General features: G+C 34.8%; 2 protein-coding genes across 2 annotated transcripts in view; one reads left to right on the top strand and one right to left on the bottom strand.

Moving 5' to 3' along the window:
• Positions 1-17: 17 nt before the first annotated feature.
• LOC144967323 (NIF3-like protein 1) lies at positions 18-11,762 on the top strand. Its single transcript, XM_078904407.1, has 7 exons — positions 18-260; positions 1,364-1,464; positions 2,166-2,462; positions 3,870-4,065; positions 4,561-4,675; positions 6,442-6,568; positions 7,072-11,762. Exons 1-7 carry the CDS (start codon positions 124-126, stop codon positions 7,347-7,349), a joined length of 1,251 nt encoding a protein of 416 aa, XP_078760533.1. The 5' UTR covers positions 18-123; the 3' UTR covers positions 7,350-11,762.
• A 4,044-nt stretch (positions 11,763-15,806) lies between these two features.
• LOC144969499 (uncharacterized) overlaps positions 15,807-21,202 on the bottom strand; it is an 11,956-nt gene continuing 6,560 nt past the window's right edge. The window contains exon 5 of the mRNA XM_078908629.1: positions 15,807-16,277. Coding sequence (XP_078764755.1) covers positions 16,110-16,277 — 168 coding nt within the window. The 3' untranslated portion in view covers positions 15,807-16,109. The remainder of the gene's footprint in view (positions 16,278-21,202) is intronic.

Below are 21,202 nucleotides of genomic sequence, written 5' to 3'. Positions count from 1 at the left end.
ATCACATGACTACCAACATTCAAAATGGCGATGGGCTATCTTGAAAGCGGCATGAGACATTTCACCGGAAGCGAGGACGAGTAAGCATGCGCAAAAGTACCATTACGTTCTCTCTGTAAGGGCATGTCATCAATGACTCGGTGCCTAGCCTACACACTACACACTACACACTTCGTTGCAATGGCATTTCGGCGATTAGCTCTGCAAGTTCTCACCGCTAGACCTTCACAACAGAATTATAATTGTAACTCAAAATTCAGGTAAAATGTTTCTTCATCGATTTTTATCTATTATCAGTTAGTTGGGATATCTATTTTTGTTTTCATTCAATTCAGAGGTAACGTTGGTAATTTCGAAGGCACTGTTACTGTTTGTTTGCAGTTAGTGGCAGCTGCACTGATTAATTAAGTTACTCTGAACTTCTAACTTTTTATAACTTCTAAACTCACCTATCCGATAACTTCCAAGTTTTCAATGCAGTCTCGATTTTTAAGATAAAACTTGAGCTTTTGATTTTGAGCTTTTATATAGCGCAATATCCACTAAACATGCTCAAAGAGATTTACAAGGGGCTTCAGGCGATCGCTGTTAACGACCAGGTACCCATTTTACACCCGAGTACGGTGAGAGAATGTGAGTAAAGAAAGCGAGTGTCATACCACAAGACCACATAGCCGCACAAGATAAACATGACTATTTTTCAACACTGTTCCTAAGGATACACATGTGCGCTGTTGTTGCTTAGGCTTAGTAGTTTATGGGTAGTAGTATGACACTCTTGGTATGTGACTTGAACTTGTAGTTCTCGGGTTCGAGTCATACTATCTACACATACCTTCTACTCTATCGACTATTGTGGGCAGTGCAAAGCTTATTCCACAGAAAAGCTCCCACTCATGCACTTTTTGTATTGCCATCACCATATTCAGATGTAAAATGAATGCATGGCTGCTTGCTAACAGCCCTGACTGTCGGAAGAAAATTCTGTAATTGAGCCTCTTTTTTCAAATTTTGTTCTACAACGACAAATAATAAATAACAATATGATCTTTTAAAAACTTTGTGAAAGAACAGATAAGAATAAATACCTATAAGTCAGTTGCAGTTGCATGACAAATAAATGTTCATTGAAAAAAAAGAAAGTAAGTGACAAACCCGAAATGTCCCTTTTTATATGTTTTTGTATATTAAATTGAAGCTTACATTCAATTTCACATTATTTATTTCTTCGAACTTCGAGCAGCAACATATACATTTTTTAAAAAAAGAAGAAAACAATTCAAATCAAAACAAACCCATTGCATTCCACATCTTTTGATAACTGAATTAATGCAAAAGTTTAATTAACTGTTTTCTGTTCTAGAAACATTTGGAGAACTCTGTCAACAGAAATTGAAAAAGACATGAGCTCCTTGGATACTGTTGTCTCTAGACTGAAAGCCATAGCCCCTCTGTCCTTAGCAGGTATAAATTTATGAACGCCATCCCATGTCCATAGACAATTTGTAATCCTATTAGTGCTGGTCTTATTTTATTATTATTATTATTATTATTATTATTATTATTATTATTATTATTATTATTATTATTATTACTATTATTATTATTATTATTATTATTATTATTATTATTATTATTAGTAATAGTGGTAGTAGTAGTAGTAGTAGTAGTAGTAGTAGTTAACAACGCCATTACCACATTATCTCATTCGTCTGTAGTGTTTCATTCATCCTGTTTAGTTGATAAAGGGGAAACCCGAAACGTCCATTGCATCTGTTTTCGTATATTAAATTGAAGTTTACATTCAATTTCACATTGTTATTTATTTCTTCGAGCTTGGAGTAGCAACATTTACATTTTATGTAATCAATGATGTCTTACTCTTTGATTGCTCATTTAATAATAATAATAATAATAATAGATCTTTATTGTCCATAAATATGGCAATTTGTCATTTAGTTACACTTGTTATAATGTTAAACGATAACTGTAACATTGAACAGATATTTCACTCCTACTTATTTTCTCTCTCTCTCTCTCTCTCTCTCTCTCTCTCTCTCATGCTCTCTCTCTCTCTCTCTCTCTCTCTCTCTCTCTCTCTCTCTCTTCCTCTCTTTCTTTCACACATGCGATATACACAACATAAACATTTAACATTTAACCAGAGAACTGGGATAATGTGGGTCTTCTGGTGGAGCCTTCAGGTCCAAAATACATCAGTCAGATAATGTTGACTAATGACTTAACAGCAGCTGTCATGGAAGAAGCCAAAGAAAAAACAGTTGACTTAATCTTGTCTTACCATCCACCAATTTTTGTACCTGTGACAAGATTAACGCAAAAGTCTTGGAAAGAAAGGATATTGATCGAGTGCATGGAAAATAGAATTGCTGTTTTCTCTCCCCATACAACTTATGATGCTGTGGTGGATGGGGTTAATGACTGGCTGATATCTGCTTTTAGTAAGTTTCATTTCTAATACAAACCTGTCAAATTTCTATTTTCAAGTTAATGTAGATTATGAACTTTTAAATGTTTATACAGTGCAATCCCTAGATAATGACATTGCCCGGAACCGGAAAATTATGTCGTTATCCAGGAGTGTCATTATTCCGGGGTTTTCAAGATGGCGGAAAAAGGGGGCTTGGTGAGACCCATGAATACCTAACAGTGCGATGCGCGGTCCAGTGCCTGAGAGAAGACATGTCCAAAAACGTGAGAATGAGTATTTCTCCTGTTTACAAAGGGTATAGATGCTATGCGCTTGGCTAAGAAACTCGCAACATTGCTATCCTTAAAAATAATAGACTAACACATATAACTATGTGTGACCTTGAACGTTTATAGTCTGGTTAATACAGTTTAGTGGGAATTGCTCATAATCATGGATGGCAAAAAAACAATAACAAATACCTGAGTGATGTCAACTTCGTTCTATCTATAACAGTTTCGATTTCACATTCAAATGTGTATTGTCTTTGTTTTGATCATAAGCAGTACTTGAACGCCATTTAACAAAGCAAGAAAATCAATTACCAATATGATAAATTCCCACAAAGAACACTGATGCACACATCTAGTTTTGATTTTAATTAAAATTAAAATTAAATCCGTATGATTATGATACTGCTGATGATATTTAAATACTGAGATTCTTTTTTAAGTGCACCAAAATTTACAAGCACTTAAAAGTTAGGAGACCTAAATCTTGCGATATTAAAAAACAAAAAACAACAAAACACACCCAAGTTTGACAAAGGTCAGTTTTTTTTTCTTCTGATTCGTATTTTCTACCAAAATTTCAAAGGAAAATCAGTTTTTAAAAAAAGTTGTTATTTTAGTCGGAAATTGAAATCTCTCCAAATTGAACTATGACTAAATCCACTCTAAAGCATTTTAAAACTGATGGTTCAAATAATTCATGGTGGATTGGAAACTATAGTGGAATCCTGATAAAGCCAACACCGAAAGATTGGATGACTTTAAGCAGGGTTGACTTTATCCATTGTCAATGGAACACACTTAAATAAAGAACAGAAAGTTTGGGATCAACAAGAGGTGTTGACTTTAAGTGGAAATTGTCTTTATGAATCTTTACTTCATGCAGATTCCACTGTGTGCTTTTTGAGGTGATATAGATTTAAAGAAATAACATTTTTAATTCGATTTTTAAAAAAATGAAACTATACAGATTTTTTGTTTGTTGCCTTTGGAAAGTCTGTATACTGATGGATTCACTGGGATTCGTAAGATAACTGTTCTTTGTTTTATCCTCTTTTCCTTAGATGTAGACAAGGAATCACTTTCTCCTGTTGGATTCACTGGGATTCGTAAGATAACTGTTCTTTGTTTTATCCTCTTTTCCTTAGATGTAGACAAGGAATCACTTTCTCCTGTAGAAGCAACTCAGACATTCGTCAGTGATAATTCACATGTATTGGAAGTAGAATTGGAGCCGTCTAATCTTGCTGATGTATGGAAGACTATTACTGCATTTATTCCCAAAGATTCTAGAATGAGGAAAGACAAAACTTGCTTTTCTACACATGTCGTAAGGACTGGTTCGTAAGTTTTGTTTTCAAAAGAACTTGTCAGATGTTTAGTTTTTGTTCAAAGTATATGAAAATCTTTTTTTTTTTTAATGTCACGTGTTACCAAATTTTCATTCAAATCATCAGTCAGAAGAGATGTTTGAGCATGGGAGAGGCCTTAGCCTTACATTTATAGCTCATACATTTGAGATAGTTATAAAATTCTACCATATTATGAACATTATAATCATTTAGCAAATGTAATTTTGTTCAAATCTAATATACTTTATTTTAGATAAATATAGTTTTCCTATAGTATTGTTGTTTTAAAGGCATTTTTCAGGTTTTATAATTATATGAATTTGTAAGAAGGAAAGTTGAATTTATGACTGAGAATGAATTTAAATAGAGATTTTTATCACTAATCCTAATTACTACTGAATTGTTGTAACAAAATGCTAAGAAGAATTACTGGATGGTTGTTTCAATTTTAAAAGTTTATTCTTAAAGTGTCGCCTTCTTTCAACAGTTCAGAAAAATGGCGACTTCGACTAGAATGCAGTAATTCTGAACTGATGGATTTGATGAAAGGAGTGGTGACTTGCCAAACTGTGGAGAAATACTCTGTATCCTCTCTGTCCAAGGTACCAAAACTTTCTTTTAAAATTAAAAAAAGAAAATCAGCAACAAAAATCCCTGAACACTTATTTTTTCTATTTACACAGACCAATCATGCTCATTGTGCTTTATAATGTTTCATTTATTCCCCAAATGTATGTCCATTTTATAATGTAACAGTGGTCTGTTAGGTCTCCTTTTTGTACTTACACTCTTACAAGGTACTCATTCACACATTAGTCGAGTAGGCTTTCTCAGGGACATAAAGTCGGGACAAGAATTTTTCTCGATCACTGTCACCCATCTGGCCATGGATCACAGTTAATAATTTATAATAAAATGAGACACCATACCGCTGAGCCACTGAGACACACAAAACTACACTATACAGAAAAAATGTTTTGGACATATGCGGCTCATCACATTAATCTGGAATTATATTGTACTAAACTAGTCAAGGAAAATGGAGTTTGAAACCAAAATGATCAGAATTATGAAATCTTAAACAGACATGCCTACCTACCGTCCTGAAATAAATAGGAACTATTCAGAAAAATCGTGATAAAAATAAAACTGTTTCACTCTTCCGATGTATCCCATTGCATTCAGATTTTCACAGATCGGAAATCACCTCTCCCCCCCCCCCCCCCCCCCAACAAAGGAGAATAGCTCTTTCGCTTATGATGTAGTTGTCTGATGTCACATAACTTCCGTTCTAGTAGGTACGGCAAACCCTCTTATCGAGTCATGGCTTTATTGGCAAACCGAGAATTTCAACTCAAATCGTCACTCTCTTTTTCTCATTTTCAGTCCGTCAAATAAAACGTGTTTGGTATCAGATTAAATCTCAAATCTTCATCTTTTAAAAAATGTTTATGCTTTTTTCATAGGATTTGCCGTTATTTTATGGCTTTGAGTTGAAGAAGAGGGTTAAACTCCGATTTTTGAACCGGCGCTCCGCTACTCGAACACCGTAACTGACGGTCATCTTTTCTCTCCGCTCGGCTGTTCGCGTCAGCGCTATTAATAGTAACGCCAATGGCTGCATCAGAAAGAAAATTGAACAAGCTTTCATTCGATACCAGATTCGCATTTTTATGATCTTTTTCAAAGTTTGAAGTTTCAAGTTAAAAACTTTAATTTGATAAAAAAATTAAGAAAAATTTGAAAATTTGGACGATTCTTGTATCAAAAGAAAGTTTAAAATCTCAGCTTTAAAATGATGTATACGAAAGCAAGATTTATAGCTTTGCGGTCACCAGCCAACTGAAAACGAAACTACAACTACAAATTTGCCGTATTCACTTCACTCATACGCCGGCTCAGGCAAGGGGCACAATCGCTGATATTTCGAAACTTCGTGTTGAAATTGACAATCTTGGCTTTGTCAGCTACTTTGGGGCAAATTATTTCTTTTTTACTTAGAGTTGAGCTCAGGAAAAAAATACACATATTGTTTATAAAAAGATGTGTATTGTTAGAAAGTTACAGAGGTCTGGCTTGAATATTTATGAAAATACGGCATTTTGAAAACGGACAAAAGGTTGCTTTCAAAGCAGCCCAAATTTGGGCGATTTTCTACAAATTTCGAAATAACATATCTTTTTAAATTTTTAACCAATTTTAATAATTTTTATACCATTTTAATCAGGAAAAAAAGTTCTACCTATTGAATGCAACTTAAAGACAACAATTATATAATCTAAATTTGGGTTTTCCGTACCTAGTTCTAGTCTGGAATATAGTACACTTTGGAAATGCTTTATTTTTATTCATTTTATCATCAACTTAGGTAGCTCAAAGTAAATGTGGCATGGGCAGAAAGGCTAATCTAAAGGAATCGATTTCATTGGATAAAGCCGTGGAGTGTGTGAAAAATCATTTGGAACTGAAACATGTCAGTTTAGCCAAGGTCGAAGGTATTGCGTCTCTTCATTTTTCATATCTTTGTTCTCTGGTTCTGGTAGTCTTTCTTTTTTTTTTTTTTTAAATCTTGACATTTTATTAATATTTCATTATTAATTCAAAAGAATTATAATTGAAAAGATATTTTCAACCCAGGTGATTGAAATAAACAGGTATCCAATCCTGTTGACGGCATAATTAGAGTTTATTAAGCCATTAGAAATGGGGGTACTGATAGCAGGGGTCGCTACAGCTCAGTTGGTAGAGCACTCACGTCACACGCAAAGGGACCGAGATCGATCCCGGGTGCAGACGAGATTTTTTTTCTAACCTGTATTTACTCATTCATTTTTTTTTCTCTTAGAATTTAAGATGGCAAATTGAGAAAATAAGACTACCTACTTGTTTATTTTTTTATACTTGTTAGTTTGTCAGTTTTAAGAATAATTGAACTATTATTAACTTATGATTGACTTTTCAATAGTTTTATGAAATGTTTCGATTTTTTTTCATTCAGGGAATGATGACAATCCGATTAACTCGGTAGCAGTGTGTGCAGGATCTGGATCAAGTGTGCTGAAGAATGTGAAGGCCGATCTTTTAGTGACAGGTGAAATGTCACACCACCAAGTTCTTGATGCAGTGCATGGAGGTAGTAATGTAATCCTTTGCCATCACAGTAATACAGAGCGTGGGTTCTTGAGGGACTTACAGAAAAGATTAAGTAAAGTGATGGAGAAGTCAGTGCAAGTCTTTGTGTCAGAGAATGATAGGGATCCTCTTGAAATTGTTTGATTTTGAGGTAGTAGTCTGGGAAAGATTTTAGCCCTCTGACTGCTTCTCCTACGACAAGTGCTATTTATGCAACCAACCCCTCATTAACTCACTCAGTCCTAGAGATTTTTGCTACTTTTCAAAATTGGAAAAAATGTATTAAATATGAGCATGTGCATAGATAGTTTTATTCAACTACCATTAACATGCAACAACAAAAAACGTTAACTTTGATAATTTGTCTCATAAAAATATGATAAATAGGCATGGGGTAAAAGTAACCTGGGTAAACTACGGATATAGTCAGTGTTAGGGTTGAGTGAGTTAAAAGCGAATTATTTATTTACCAAATTTTGAATGTGAAATTGAATGAACTGCCACAACAGCTATGCATTGCATCAATCATTTTTAAATATCACTTGTCAATTTTTGGTTAATCCCTTTGAAAGACTTCAGTAGTTAGACTGGTCGGATTTGGGTTCTGTTGGGGATGTCCTGAAAAGAAGAGTTTCTTTTAGCCCAAAATCTTCTGCAGTTATTGAGTTAAAGGGATTTACGCAGAAGTCCACTTTTTGTGGTTTTACTAAAATTGGTGGTTTGCATATATGTAGTATATTTCTTCAGAATTGCATTCACATTTATTTGTTGAATATTTAGCAAGATGCTTATTGTAGTCATATTAATGATAACTCGCTTCTAAGTTTATCCAATTCTTTATTTTCTCAACGGAAAAAAGAAAAAGATTATTTAGATATATTTTATTTATAATATACAAAAGTGTTTAATGACATGTGATAAGACTTCTGAAAATGCTTTGATTTTCATCCTTATTGTAGCTGCTTGTCTTTCTTTAATTTTATCATTATTTTTTGTGAGTCGTCGACAATGTTGCATCTGTAATGGACAGGGTATATATCTATTTATTGCTAATGTTTTGTTTTCATGTCATAATTTCAAGATTTATGTTATGTATTTTATCCATATTTTATTTTCAACTAATTTAAGGACTTGTATTTGAACAAAGACGAATTCCAAGATGGTAAAGTATATTTAAATAAGACAATCAAATTATATTATTGTCTTCAACTCCAGAAGACATGTTTTTTGGACAAACAATACACTTGCTCAGTGTTACTCCTTTTTATTACATTACAATGTGAAAGCGAATTAAAGACTCAACTTGACTTTCATGAATTAAGTGATTTATTGGTTTGTTACAGAAAAGTCTAACAAAATTGGAGAACTTTGAAAAAATGAAGATGACATTAATTGACAATGTTACAATGGTCTTAATTGGTGATTGGTTTTGGCCCTTAGTTTTGTTACATGTTATCCTATACTCTTTAGCTTTCTCTGCTACTCATGTTTATTTGAGTATTTGTTTTTGAAGAAAGATATAGATTTTCCTAACACTCTGTGGTAATAATTTGAAAGAGCACATGTAATGGTCAAATGATTATCCAAATTGTATGAAGTGAAGTCTTTCGTGCTTATTGTATTTATACAAATCTTGATTTATTTTTTTATATGTTATCTTGTATAAATAATTTAATAAGACATTGATTTTAATTAAAAATTATAAGTATTAGAAATAATAATAATGAGCCAAATGAAATGTTTGAAAGAGATCTGTTATGTAAATAAATATTAGCTTTGGTAGCTTAATTGCTTAAAGTGTCTGATATACATTTAGACATTTATTGGTGCTGTGACACTTTTAAGGTTATACTACCGTTACACTTGTAAAGGATCCCAGCCAGAATCTGGGCAAAACCAAGTAATTTCATTCTATATGATAACAGAAAGCTGCATAGAATGGAATATCTGATATAGGGGAATAGAAAGAACCCTATCAGTCGTGCCATTAACCTGCATTTATTATTTTGCTGTTTGTTAATTGAGATTGAGTGGTGTCATTGCAGACACAGGTAATTATTTACTCTTGAGATCAGCACCAAGATAGTTCCAGTGCCTTATTTTTCGTTTGAAGAGCCAGTAAGGGAAGCTCAATTTAAAATTGTCAGGTTCCTTTGGGTGCTGTAAAGTGAATCTCTTTTATTGAAATTGTTGCTTCTAATGTTGTTGATATTTACCGCCAAATTGTATTATTTGTAAGATCTCATGTTACCTATTTTATAAAAATAAATTGAAACAAGCCATTTTTTGTTTTGTTATATAACCTTATTCTGTTATTTATATATACATGCTTAAAAACTAGCGCTTCAGGCCGTCTAAGAGGACAAAGTTATTGGCTGTGTAAAGTGACAATCGATTTTAAAAAACCCACAAATTTCAGACCTCACCACAAAAATCACGTTTTTTTTTGGTTTTTCTTTTCTCATATCAAAATGTCAACGTCCAGTTCCCCTTCATTATTAAATGTCAACGTTGCCATGTCGCAGGGAGGTACTTGCTGTATCTATCCCCCTGTATCTATTTTCCAATTGCTTTCTTTGTCTTGGAATGAGATTACTTAGTTTTGTCCTGGAAGGAAAACAGTCAAATATGAGGTTCTAGTTTTGGGAGATGATATTTTTTTCCCCTTGTAAATCATCTCTCTGTATGTACTGTTATTTTCTTTAATTTTTAACAAATGATTTGTGAACATTTGAGTGTATTCCTCTCAGTGAGATCATGTGCTTGTGTCTGGATGAGACTTTTAGGTGATGATATCAAACTAAGTCTTACTTTTCTTGTATGCATTTTATTGTAAATTTATAACTTTTTTACTATCCAATTTTCTTCCTTTTTACTGGCGCTGATATGACCCAAATGTGTTGCAAACTCCCTAAAACCCTTTAAAGAACAAACAAAAAAAAAAACCTTGTGGCACTTCTTTTTTTTCTTTCTTTTCATTAAAAAAAATGTTTTATTGTTGCTTTACAGGCTGAATTTTTATCAAGAGATTACTACTACTACTACTACTACTACTACTACTACTACTACTACTACTACTACTACTACTACTACTACTACTACTACTATTATTATTACTACTACTACGACTACTACTACTACTACTACTACTACTACTACTACTACTACTACTACTACTACTACTACTACTACTACTACTACTACTACGACTATGACTACTACTACTACTCTACTACTACTACTTCTACTACTACTACTACTACTACTACTACTACTACTACTACTACTACTACTACTACTACTACTACTACTACGACTACTACTACTACTACTACTACTACTACTACTACTACTACTACTACTACTACTATTATTATTATTATTATTACTACTACTACTACTACTACTACTACTACTACTACTACTACTACTACTACTACTACTACTACTACTACTACTACTACTACTACTACTACTACTACTACTACGACTACTTCTGACTAAATGCGACTCCTACTTTTAATAGCTTTTTGTATTGTTGCTATTTTTATTATTATTCTGCTCCCTGAGCGGGGTCCTTTGACCTCCCATGGTGGGCAGGAGCTCATGCTGTATCTTCTATCTCCTTATATCTGTTTTCCTATTGCTTTCTGTCTTTGTCTTGGAATGGGATTACTTAGTTTTGTCCCAACACTGGCTGGAGTCCTTGACTGGGGGGAAACAGTCAAATGTATAGTTATTGTTTTGGAAGATGATATGTTTTCCCTAGTAAATCACTGGGTGGGGTTCCTGACCTCCCATAGTGGGCAGGGAGGTACATACTGTGTCTTCTATCCCCTTATGTCTGTTTTCCAACATGCTTTCTGTCTTTGTCTTGGAATGAGATTACTTAGTTTTGTCCTGACCTGACCGGAGGGAAACAGTCGATTGGATAGTTATAGTTTTGGGAGATGATATTTTTTTCCTTGTGAATCATCTCTCTGTTATGTAATTATTTTGTTATTTTTAACGTATGATTTATAAACATTTGAGTTTATTTCTCTTAGTATCTTGTGCTGGTGTCTGGGTGAGACTTTTAGGTGATCTCAAACTAAGTACACTGAAAGTGTACTCTTGGAACCTACATCTATTCCCTATTTGAACCATTCTCCTTTGTCTTATTTTTTCCTCAAATCCTTTTAATTTTACATCTAGATTTTACTATCCTATTTTCTTCCTTTTTACTGGCGTTGATATGTGTTGCAAGTGCCGTAAAGACCTTAACAACAACAACAACACACACACACACAGAGGGAGGGGGGGGGGGGGTGTATTATTGTTTTGTGTGTTTATGTATGGATGCCTCTCTTGCCAATGCCAATATTTCTGCCGCCTTAAGGGAAAAGACAGTATGTGGCCTCTTATTACAAGTAAACATATGGTCTCTTTCCTTTAGACGGCAGATTTATTCTCTGCTTTTAAATAAACCATAATATTTTTCCATAAAACATGTATACTGCCAATGCCTTGGATGTTATTCTTTTGCAAAATAAACAATGAATCCACTCAAAAATCAAATTGTGTAGAAAATACGATTTTTTTTTTCAAAAATGTGACCTGCTGCATCCATATAGTAATATATTGGGGTGATGTTAAAAAGGGATTTGAAAGATCAGAAATACGAAATTTTAGTTTTTGTCACCTTAACTTAAGCAATGCCCACTAAATGTATTTAAATCTCTCGAGTTCATCCTCATTGAAAATCTTAACAAATTTGTTCAATTTTCCATGCATATGAACTCGAGAGTTAAAGCGTTTTTCTAGGGGTCATGTGCCAACAGCAGCACTCAACACATAGAATGAGACATGACACCTGTAAGTGTTAGGCAATATTACATTTATTTCTGACAAAGACAACGCTGTTCATGGTCATGTATTCATTTTACACCTGAGTGCGATGAGAATATGAGTAATGAGTGTTTTCTAAGGACATAACTGTGCGCCTCTAAGAGAAGGACTCAAACCCTCTACTCTCTGGTCCGAAGGCGATTGTCATACTACTTTTTGCACATTACATTGGTGTGAAATAAGGGTAAAAGATAGCTGATTAGCATTTAAAAATAATAATTTGGTGCGCATGAATTCCTTTCTGGTCAAGGAAAAAGTAATTTGCTGTGACTGCTACCCACCCGACACCCCATCCCCATTAGTGGATATTGCGCTATATAAATGCTCCGATCCACTCCTTATTTCTTTTTTAGCATTTCCATGTGGTATTGTGTGGTATCATGTCCTTGTTTAGGAAGGAGAGAGTTTTGTTTCCCTTGGCCTTGCCTGGGATCCATTGCTCAATGGAAGACAGATGGACGTGGTGTTGGTGAATCTGTCCTGCCACGTTATGCCGAGAATTCATCGTAGACAGTGAATGTGGAAGTTTTCCAGGCGATTCTCCTGTCTGGCATATGTTGTCCAGGATTCACTGCCGTACAGTAGACTACTAAGTAAGCATACCTGGTAGACTTTGAGTCTGGTGTTCAAAGTGAGTTGCATATTGGTCCACATTGTTATATAATGCAACGACATTCATTTACCGATATAAATATACCGTCGTAGCCAATCATGGCGAGTTGTATTGAATTTAGAGTGAATGGCAAAGTGCTAAGAATAACCAAAGAGGTGTTGCTTATGAGAAACGACGATGGGGTGTGTGAGTGACTGTGTGGTTCTGCATGTGTATCATATTTTATACTCACACGTGCAGGGTAAATAGGTACACACGATAAACACATACGCAACTGTCAATGCCACAGTAAATCATCAGTGGTCGAAACCACCTGGCGCATTTTTAAAAAGCCATTAATTAATTCATTTTTTTTTTACGTTGGCTGGGTGAAATTAGTTCAAGGAAACCGTGTTCAAGGCAAAAATTTGTTCCAGGAAGGATGGGAATGATAACACTGATAACTGAATAATAAGGAAAAAATTCGGGACATTTTAATGAGTTTGAGGAAACCTCGTGTTCGAGGAAACTTTAGTGGAGTGTATTATTATTATTATTATTATTATTATTATTATTATTATTATTATTATTATTATTATTATTATAATCAATGTATCATCATCATCATCATGGCGGGTGGTTGGATGGGAGCATCACCCTTGAATCATATACCTATGATGTTCGCATGGGTGTACGATCCGACAGTGATGTCGTTTCTTCTTCTCTTTACTAGCCTATCCTGATTCTTTGGTTTGTGATTGTATTTTTGACAGGGGATATTTTTTTTTCTGTAAATCTTCTGCCTGTTTGTTCTTGGTTATTTATAATTTAGCTTATGATATCTTTAGGTTATGATTTTGATTTACATTTGTACTATTTTTGTTAGATTGCTTGTCTTTTTGTTTCAGCGGTCTCTCATATAACCTCAATTGTGTTGGAAGAGACCTAAAACAACAAACAAACAAACAAAAAAATCATCATCATGCTGATCAACATTATTATTATTATTATTATTATTATTATTATTATTATTATTATTATTATTATTATTATTATTATTATCATTATTATTATCATTATAATCAATGTATCATCATCATCATCATCATGGTGATCAACATTATTATTATTATTATTATTATTATTATTATTATTATTATTATTATTATTATTATTATTATTATTATTATTATTATTATCATCATTATTTGTTGTTATTATTTTATCTTTGAGAATTGTGTCATTATTTTTAAATTTCTTTGTTCTTTGAGAGGTTTTATTCCTGTGTGGGTTTCCATCTTGTGAATTGGTGTTGTTTTCATTGCTCCAGTGATCACGCGTAGGCATTGGTTTTGGACTTTTTCAACCTTTTGAAATTGAGCCTGTGAGCACGTTCCCCACTGGGTCACCCCTACAACACTCAACACAAAGCTCTATGGAGAGGCTGAGGACCTAAAGGGGACCACAGACTTCATAGCAGATATCGGACTGCAGCCATAGATGTCCATCAGAGGAACAAAGAAGAAGAAGAAGAAGTTGTTGTTATTATTATTATTATCATCATTATTATTATTATTATTATTATTATTATTATTATTATTATTATTATTATTATATTATTATTATTATTATTATTATTATTATGATGATGATGATGATGATGATGATCATCATCATCATCATCATCCTCATCATCATCTTCATCATCATCATCATCATTAATATTATTACTATTTTTTTTGCCGTTTTTTTAAAGCCAGGTTTGATTACTACTCGTAGAAAGAATGTTATTCCTCCATTATTACATTGTTAGAATAATTTGCTCAGAGAGATGTTATGGCCATTGGTCAATGGCCTAAACTAAATTCTTGAACAATATCTAGACAAGAAGATCCACCGAGCCACTAACTGTAATTAACACAACCATCTACTCTTCGCCTAGTAAATAAACCAATCAAAAACATTGCATTTTGACCGCTAAACCTTCACCTTGCACCAAACTGAACTTGTACTGAGTTGGGTCACCATAACTTGTTACCTACGTCACTTAAATAATAAAAACATAGGGGAGTAATACGCAACAGTGTGATGGACTTTTTTTTCTTCTGGGTGTTGTTTTTTGTTGTTGTTGTTAATTTGTTGTTGTTGACACTATAAATTAAACTAAAATTCACTTCATATCTCGACTTACTTGAAAATAATATTTACTCTTCGAATATTTTCATATTTATTGACTTTAACGATGATTTTATAGCAAATTGTAGAACTAGAGGGTTATAATACATTAAAAAAAAACCAAACTTAGTAAAATAAATAGCAATCCCTTTTAATGAATTTTCATTTGCAAATCTCAGATTAAGACAGTAGGGAGCAGGCACAAGTGTAAGATAAAGATCCGAACAAGTGTGTATGAAAGGTGCCAGATAAAGTAAGAAAGAAAAGTAGGTATACAAGAAAAATAATCCCAAATAAATCAGTCGACCTCGACTGGAGATCGAACTTCAGACCTTCCATAATCTCGGCTTACTTAAAAATTCTAATTATTTGGGGTTTTTATAAGACAGTTTTTGATAAATATTGAAAATTTTGTAACCTCGGAAAAGCCCTTTCAAGGTCGCTGATCCTCAGTTCGAAAATCTAATTCTTCTTCTTCTTCTTCATCATCTTCTTCTTCTTCCTCTTCTTCTTCTTCTTCTTTATCATCATCATCATCTTCTTCTTCTTCTTCTTCTTCTTCTTCTTCTTCTTCTTCTTCTTCTTCTTCTTCTTCTTCAAGAAAATTGTGCGGCTATATGGTCTTGTGGTATGACACTCGCTTTCAGGTGGGAAGGTCCTGGGTTCGAGCATCGCTCGGCGCATAGTTGAGTCCTTGAAAAACGATCTTTACTCACATTCTTTCACCGTACTCGGGTGTAAAATGAGTACCTGGCCGTTAATAGCATTGTCTCGGTCAGAAAAGAAATGTAATATCGCCTAACAGGCGTCATGTCTCGATCTACATGTTACGTGTTGCTGTTGGTCAGGGACCCCTTGTAAAGTGTTGAATATTGCTCTTTATAAAAGCTCAAGTTTTTAAAAGGAGCAATATTCATAAAAAAAAATACCATCCAACAAAGTTTTCACAACAAAGTTTTTATTTCTCTCAAAGTCGACAATCTACTTAGCCCTTTCCTTACCAACCACAGGAAAATGGTCAAATTCGTTACGATAAAACCAATAATTTCTCATTCTGATTTCAATTTTACATCACAAAATTTAAATAATTTTTTATGTTATCGCTATAAAACATTGAAACTGTTTGTTGGGCTCAATTTGCTTAATATATTATGTGTGTTTGAGTAAGAAAAATCTTTTTTTTTTGTGTTGGGTGTACGGGGAAAATTATGAAAATGGCCGGTAAGGAGAGGGTTAAAAATGTTTATCCATTATTTGGCATCGGTACATTGACTGATGTCTTTTTCAAAGACAGAAACATCAACCTCGTTCCCTAGCTTGACATTGTGATAAGTTGCCTGGTCTGTAATCTCATCACGGGAGGTTCTATACTCACGGACAGGGACACAGCCTGGTCGAACCACATAAACAATGTCCAACTGGTGAGGAAAGAAAACAGAATTTTATTTACGTCCGTTGAAAATTGTTTGGAGATTAATAAATAGGTTACCCAACCAAATGATTGTAGCCGGGTCGGGTCTATCATTAGATTTGTAAACTTTGCTTTTGAAAAAGTAATAAAGAAAAATGAATTTAACAGCTTCAAAAACGAACACAATACCAAACACGGAACGTTTCGGGCTAAAAACCCTTCTTCAACCAAAAAAACAAAAAAAACAAAAAACAAAACAAACAAAAACAAAATAAAAAACCCCATGAAAACATAAATACATTACAAAACAAATGATAATAAATAATCAGATTAATAACAGATAAATATTCAATACTGAATATTTCTCTGTCGTCAGCATGGTTATATAGTAATGTTTAGTAATATTTTCATTGTTTTTTCGACAAAACGAAATCACCCAAGCGGCTTTTCGACATTTGCAAGAGGCGTGTTTCACTTATCTCCCTACAAGTTCTTCTTGAATCTTCTTCCACAAAAGCTCTCGTTCTCACAATGCACAAGTGACAACAGGAGATCTCCCAGTGTGTTCATAATGCTGCGTGCCATATCTCCCATCTTCAACTTCGCTGACCCACCTTCTAAAAGTTTTGAATTGGAGGTGCATTGTTCTCCAAAACTTTACGAAGATCTCCGTGTATTTCGACAGAAGACTTGCCGAGAGGCGTTGAAAATTTGATGACGACCCAAGCATGTAGCAAAGTTGCATCAATGTTTTGCTCTGCCAATTTCCTTTGATTTACTCTTGGACAAGGAGCAAAATTACAACAAACTTCCACGTCACAGCTCTCGGACACGATAACCAATATACTTGAAATTTGGCATCGAGATTTCCGATACATGACGTCATATTGTCTCAAATTTTGGTAGTTCTAGGCTGCTTATTAGCAAAGTTATAGAAGAGGGAAACTTAATTTTGAAACACACCTCGTATCATGACAACAGCAATTACTATAACTACCTAACTACTACTACTAACTACTACTATACTACTACTACTATACTATACTACTACTACTACTACTATACTACTACTACTACTACTACTACTACTACTACTACTACTACTACATAATACTACTACTACTACTACTACTACTACTACTACTACTACTACTACTACTACTACTACTATTACTACTACTACTACTACTACTACTACTACTACTACTACTACTACTACTACTACTACTACTACTACTACTACTACTACTACTATTACTACTACTACTACTACTACTACTACTACTACTACTACTACTACTACTACTACTACTACTACTACTACTACTACTACTGCCACTATTACCATTACTACTACTACTACTACTACTACTACTACTACTACTACTCTGCCGTGATATGAGAAAAAGACGCATAACGGGAAAACCTACTTTTTCAGGAAACGCAAAAAACTGTTTTACTTAATAACATTGTAACTATTGGCTCGAATCTAAAAGAATTAATAGGTAATTAAAGATATTTTTTTTGTTATTTTATTCATGGAACTTGAAAACTAAAATATTTGTATTAACTGTGTAATTCACCAAAAGACCTTTTGCCAAATCCATGATTGAAAATTGATTGACACATGTCTTTGACAGATAGACGCAAAAATATTATGCGTCCATCTCATTTTCGGATCTGTATCCAGTGTGTGACAAACGGACGCATATTGTTTTTGCGTCTGTTTGTCATAGACGTGGGCTAATTTACCGGTAATGTGCATATTGATATACAGTGTCATGTGAGGACGCATATCGCCCAATGTTAAGCTATAATAAGCAAAAACATCATAATCACAGGTCCCTAGAATAATCGGAAGAAACCAATCAAAAACATAAAGGATTTCAAGCTGAACATGCTTTATTATTTCAGAACAATCGCACCAGTCATGTAAATTTTCATAATATTTTTATTTGCAGTGATTTGATTAGCATTATTTGTATAACTAGTACTGACTCTCTTTCTCTCCCTCTTTCGTTATAGTTCACTAACATGGAGTTTGCTTTTGTAATCATCGCTAATATTATCACATACATTATACTAATACATTCCATCTCTTCTCTTTAGATAATGAATTGAATCATTACTTAGGTGTAAACGTTGCGTGCTCGTGCACATTGTTTGGAAGAGCAACGTTTCCAACTAGTCAGTGAGTGATGAAGGGACATTCACTTGTAGGATTTGCAAAGATTTTTACTCTTGGAACTGGTTGGTAGGACTATCCAGTACTTTCGTCTATTGGGGGGGGGGGGGGGGGGGGGGGGGGGCGGGCGTCAAACCCACAAGTTGTTTCACGATCTCATCCTTCTTGTAAACCCTACACCCCTGGGTTTTGTACGAAACTTTGGCGTACAAACAAATCCGCGTTTCAGAATGTCACATTCGTTGAAGGTATCGTCTTCAAAGCTATTTTGAAGAAGAGTGTCTTTGGTAACACTCGCCTGAATTCAGCACAAACAATCTTAGCTAGGTCGGGACGATTGTCAGCTTTGCTCAACAGATAACTACTGACTCCAGAATCCCAGTTGGCAAAGTCATTAAACCTCAACGGCATTGTCTGGCAGCCTGCTTCTACGACACATTCTTCAAATTCATTGAGATCAAAGATTTTGCCGTCTTTCTGCCTCAGAACTCTTTGGATTCCGGCATTGGTGGAGTCAGCTGCCATAAAAGTATGACCATGCTCGAAATAGTTGATTGTGATGGTGCTTACTTTTGTAGTAGTCTAATCATTTACAAGATGAAGTAACATAGTATAAAGGGTACAATTTATATTTTGGGCGCTACAGTTATCCAGTCAGAGTGTCACATATTCGGCATCACGCTTATATATTAGGTAAGAAGCTGATGCAAGGTCTTCATCTTTTCGTCCTAAAATTGATTCATTCCATATCACGGCAATGTCCTTTTCACTTTTTTTGCAGCCCACTGGTGCAAATGTCTCATTGAATAAGACCAGTCTGCTTGTGAACATGATTCTGTTAAACTGAATCATTCTCGGCAGCAAAATTACTTTTTGCAGATCAGCGGCAAACACTGGATGGGCTGTGTTGGCGTTTTCGTTCTTGTCTGCATCCCGTTGATACCTCTCTCTAGCATTTCTGTATCGTGTCCGATGGATGATTTTTTTCGGCACACGGTTCACACCTTTCTTCACAGTTGCATAGTTGTTTGTGCAACAAGAAGGACTTACATTTTTCACATTCTTCTTGAACAAGTAGATACGGCTTGTGAGATGTTAAGTTCTTTAAATGCAGAATAGTAGAGTTTCTTTGATATGGATTTTCCAGTGACTGCATAAACGTTTTCGTGCATATTATTGATGATCAGATCAGATGGTAAATATCTCCTGAAAGGCGCGTGTTCGCGCGTCTATAATGAAAAATGCTTGTTTTATATTTCTCTATGTGTTCATGGATAATGCTGTGGTCAATCTTGTGCAAGGGACTATGACGTCCACGATTGTCAACAAGGGGTACTTCTATGACATTGTTTTCGTTAACAACGACATCCTTGAAAGTGCTCCTTATCAGTTTGCCATTATTAGCTTTGAATCCGAGAGTAGTAAGGAAGAACTTTTTGCACACGGGATGGAAGACTCCATCTTCCTGTTTCATTGTATATTTGCATGTACATGACTAGGCAATTTTCTCCTTGGAAAGAATGCCTTCGCCCTGATCTCTGCATTCTGTTTTACTTACCCAAGTCCGTACAAATTTGCGCTGGTCCTTCCAATCCTCTCCCCAAAACATCTGTTAAGCTCCCGTCGCTGGTACTCTGAGAATCTGTCACGGCATTTTTTGGAGCAGGTCGGCGCACACCTTCCAAGACCGAATGCTTTTCTCTCATTCGCAAAAGCTTGTGTATTTCCTAGTCTGGTTTTTGTATCGGCGTCTTGTGCTTTCTCTTTTTTGAGTGAGTAGACACTGTCTCTATTTCTAGATCTGGTGTAGTTATTGTTTCACTCTGCTAGCATGGTCTCTATAATCGATGACACACCTGGAACATGCTCTCCTTCACCGGTAAAGGATGCCGGCGTGGCAGTTTCGGACAAATACTCTTCCTCTTCAGCAAATGGAACTCTAGGGGCAGTGGTTTCGGCGATATATTTAGAAACAAATTCTAAATACATTTCAAATTCTGAGTCACTATCTAAACTTTGTTTCTCAATGGTAAATTCAACACAAAATCCATATCGTTTGCATGTGCTTCTTTAATCTCAACAGCTTCTACTGCAGATTTTCGTATCGGTGTTTAGGTAAACCTATCTAGCTCGTCTCCTCCGTTTTTCTTGTTGTCCGTGGTTTCTTTAAATCTTTTCCTCTCTGCTTTTATGACACTCATACATCATGTAATTCCTCCTGATAGAGGTTTCACTGTTGATCTAAGCTAGCTGTTTCAATGGAATGTCAATATCTGAATCACTGGAGTCTGATTGTCATGATTTATTTAATCTGGGTTGGCTGAGGTGGAGGTACCGGTGGCTCTTTTAGGGGTGCGATCATATCTGATGAAAGAGATATAAATATGGATATTCAAAAATTGAACGGGAGTGGACTTATTCATTAAAATGATCTTTATCATAAAAGAACGTTGTTATGATATGATATTGAGTTACAGTTGCTTGCCTTTCCCAAAAGAATATTGAAACAGGTTATTGAGGGCTAATTGGATGCATAGCTAGAGACTTATTGTCTCAGTAGTTAAGGTTTTCACTTTGATTCAGAAGGTACCGAGTCCGACACAGTCCTAGGTTGGTTTTCAGGCCCGATTGGTTTTATTATTTTTCCCACTGTCCTGATCCCAAGCAAGGGGGTGCACAGTTTAGACAAATTTCAATGGAAAGGTGGGGGTGCGCACTTTAGTAGAAAGCCGGGGGCGATGGGGGGG

Source organism: Berghia stephanieae, chromosome 3 (genome assembly GCF_034508935.2).
Source record: "Berghia stephanieae isolate SIO BIC M18660-M18661 chromosome 3, UCSD_Bste_1.3, whole genome shotgun sequence".
NCBI lineage: Eukaryota > Metazoa > Mollusca > Gastropoda > Nudibranchia > Aeolidiidae > Berghia > Berghia stephanieae.
The sequence above is the reverse complement of the archived record's forward strand: the minus strand, read 5'-3'. Positions and strand labels throughout refer to the sequence as shown.

Bases quoted from the DNA above. Each gene is read 5' to 3' on its own strand.
- LOC144967323 (XM_078904407.1), top strand. From the start codon at position 124: ATGTCATCAATGACTCGGTGCCTAGCCTACACACTACACACTACACAC. The intron at 2,463-3,869 runs GTAAGTTTCATT...TCTTTTCCTTAG, and splicing joins CTGGCTGATATCTGCTTTTA to ATGTAGACAAGGAATCACTT. The intron at 4,066-4,560 runs GTAAGTTTTGTT...TTCTTTCAACAG, and splicing joins CATGTCGTAAGGACTGGTTC to TTCAGAAAAATGGCGACTTC.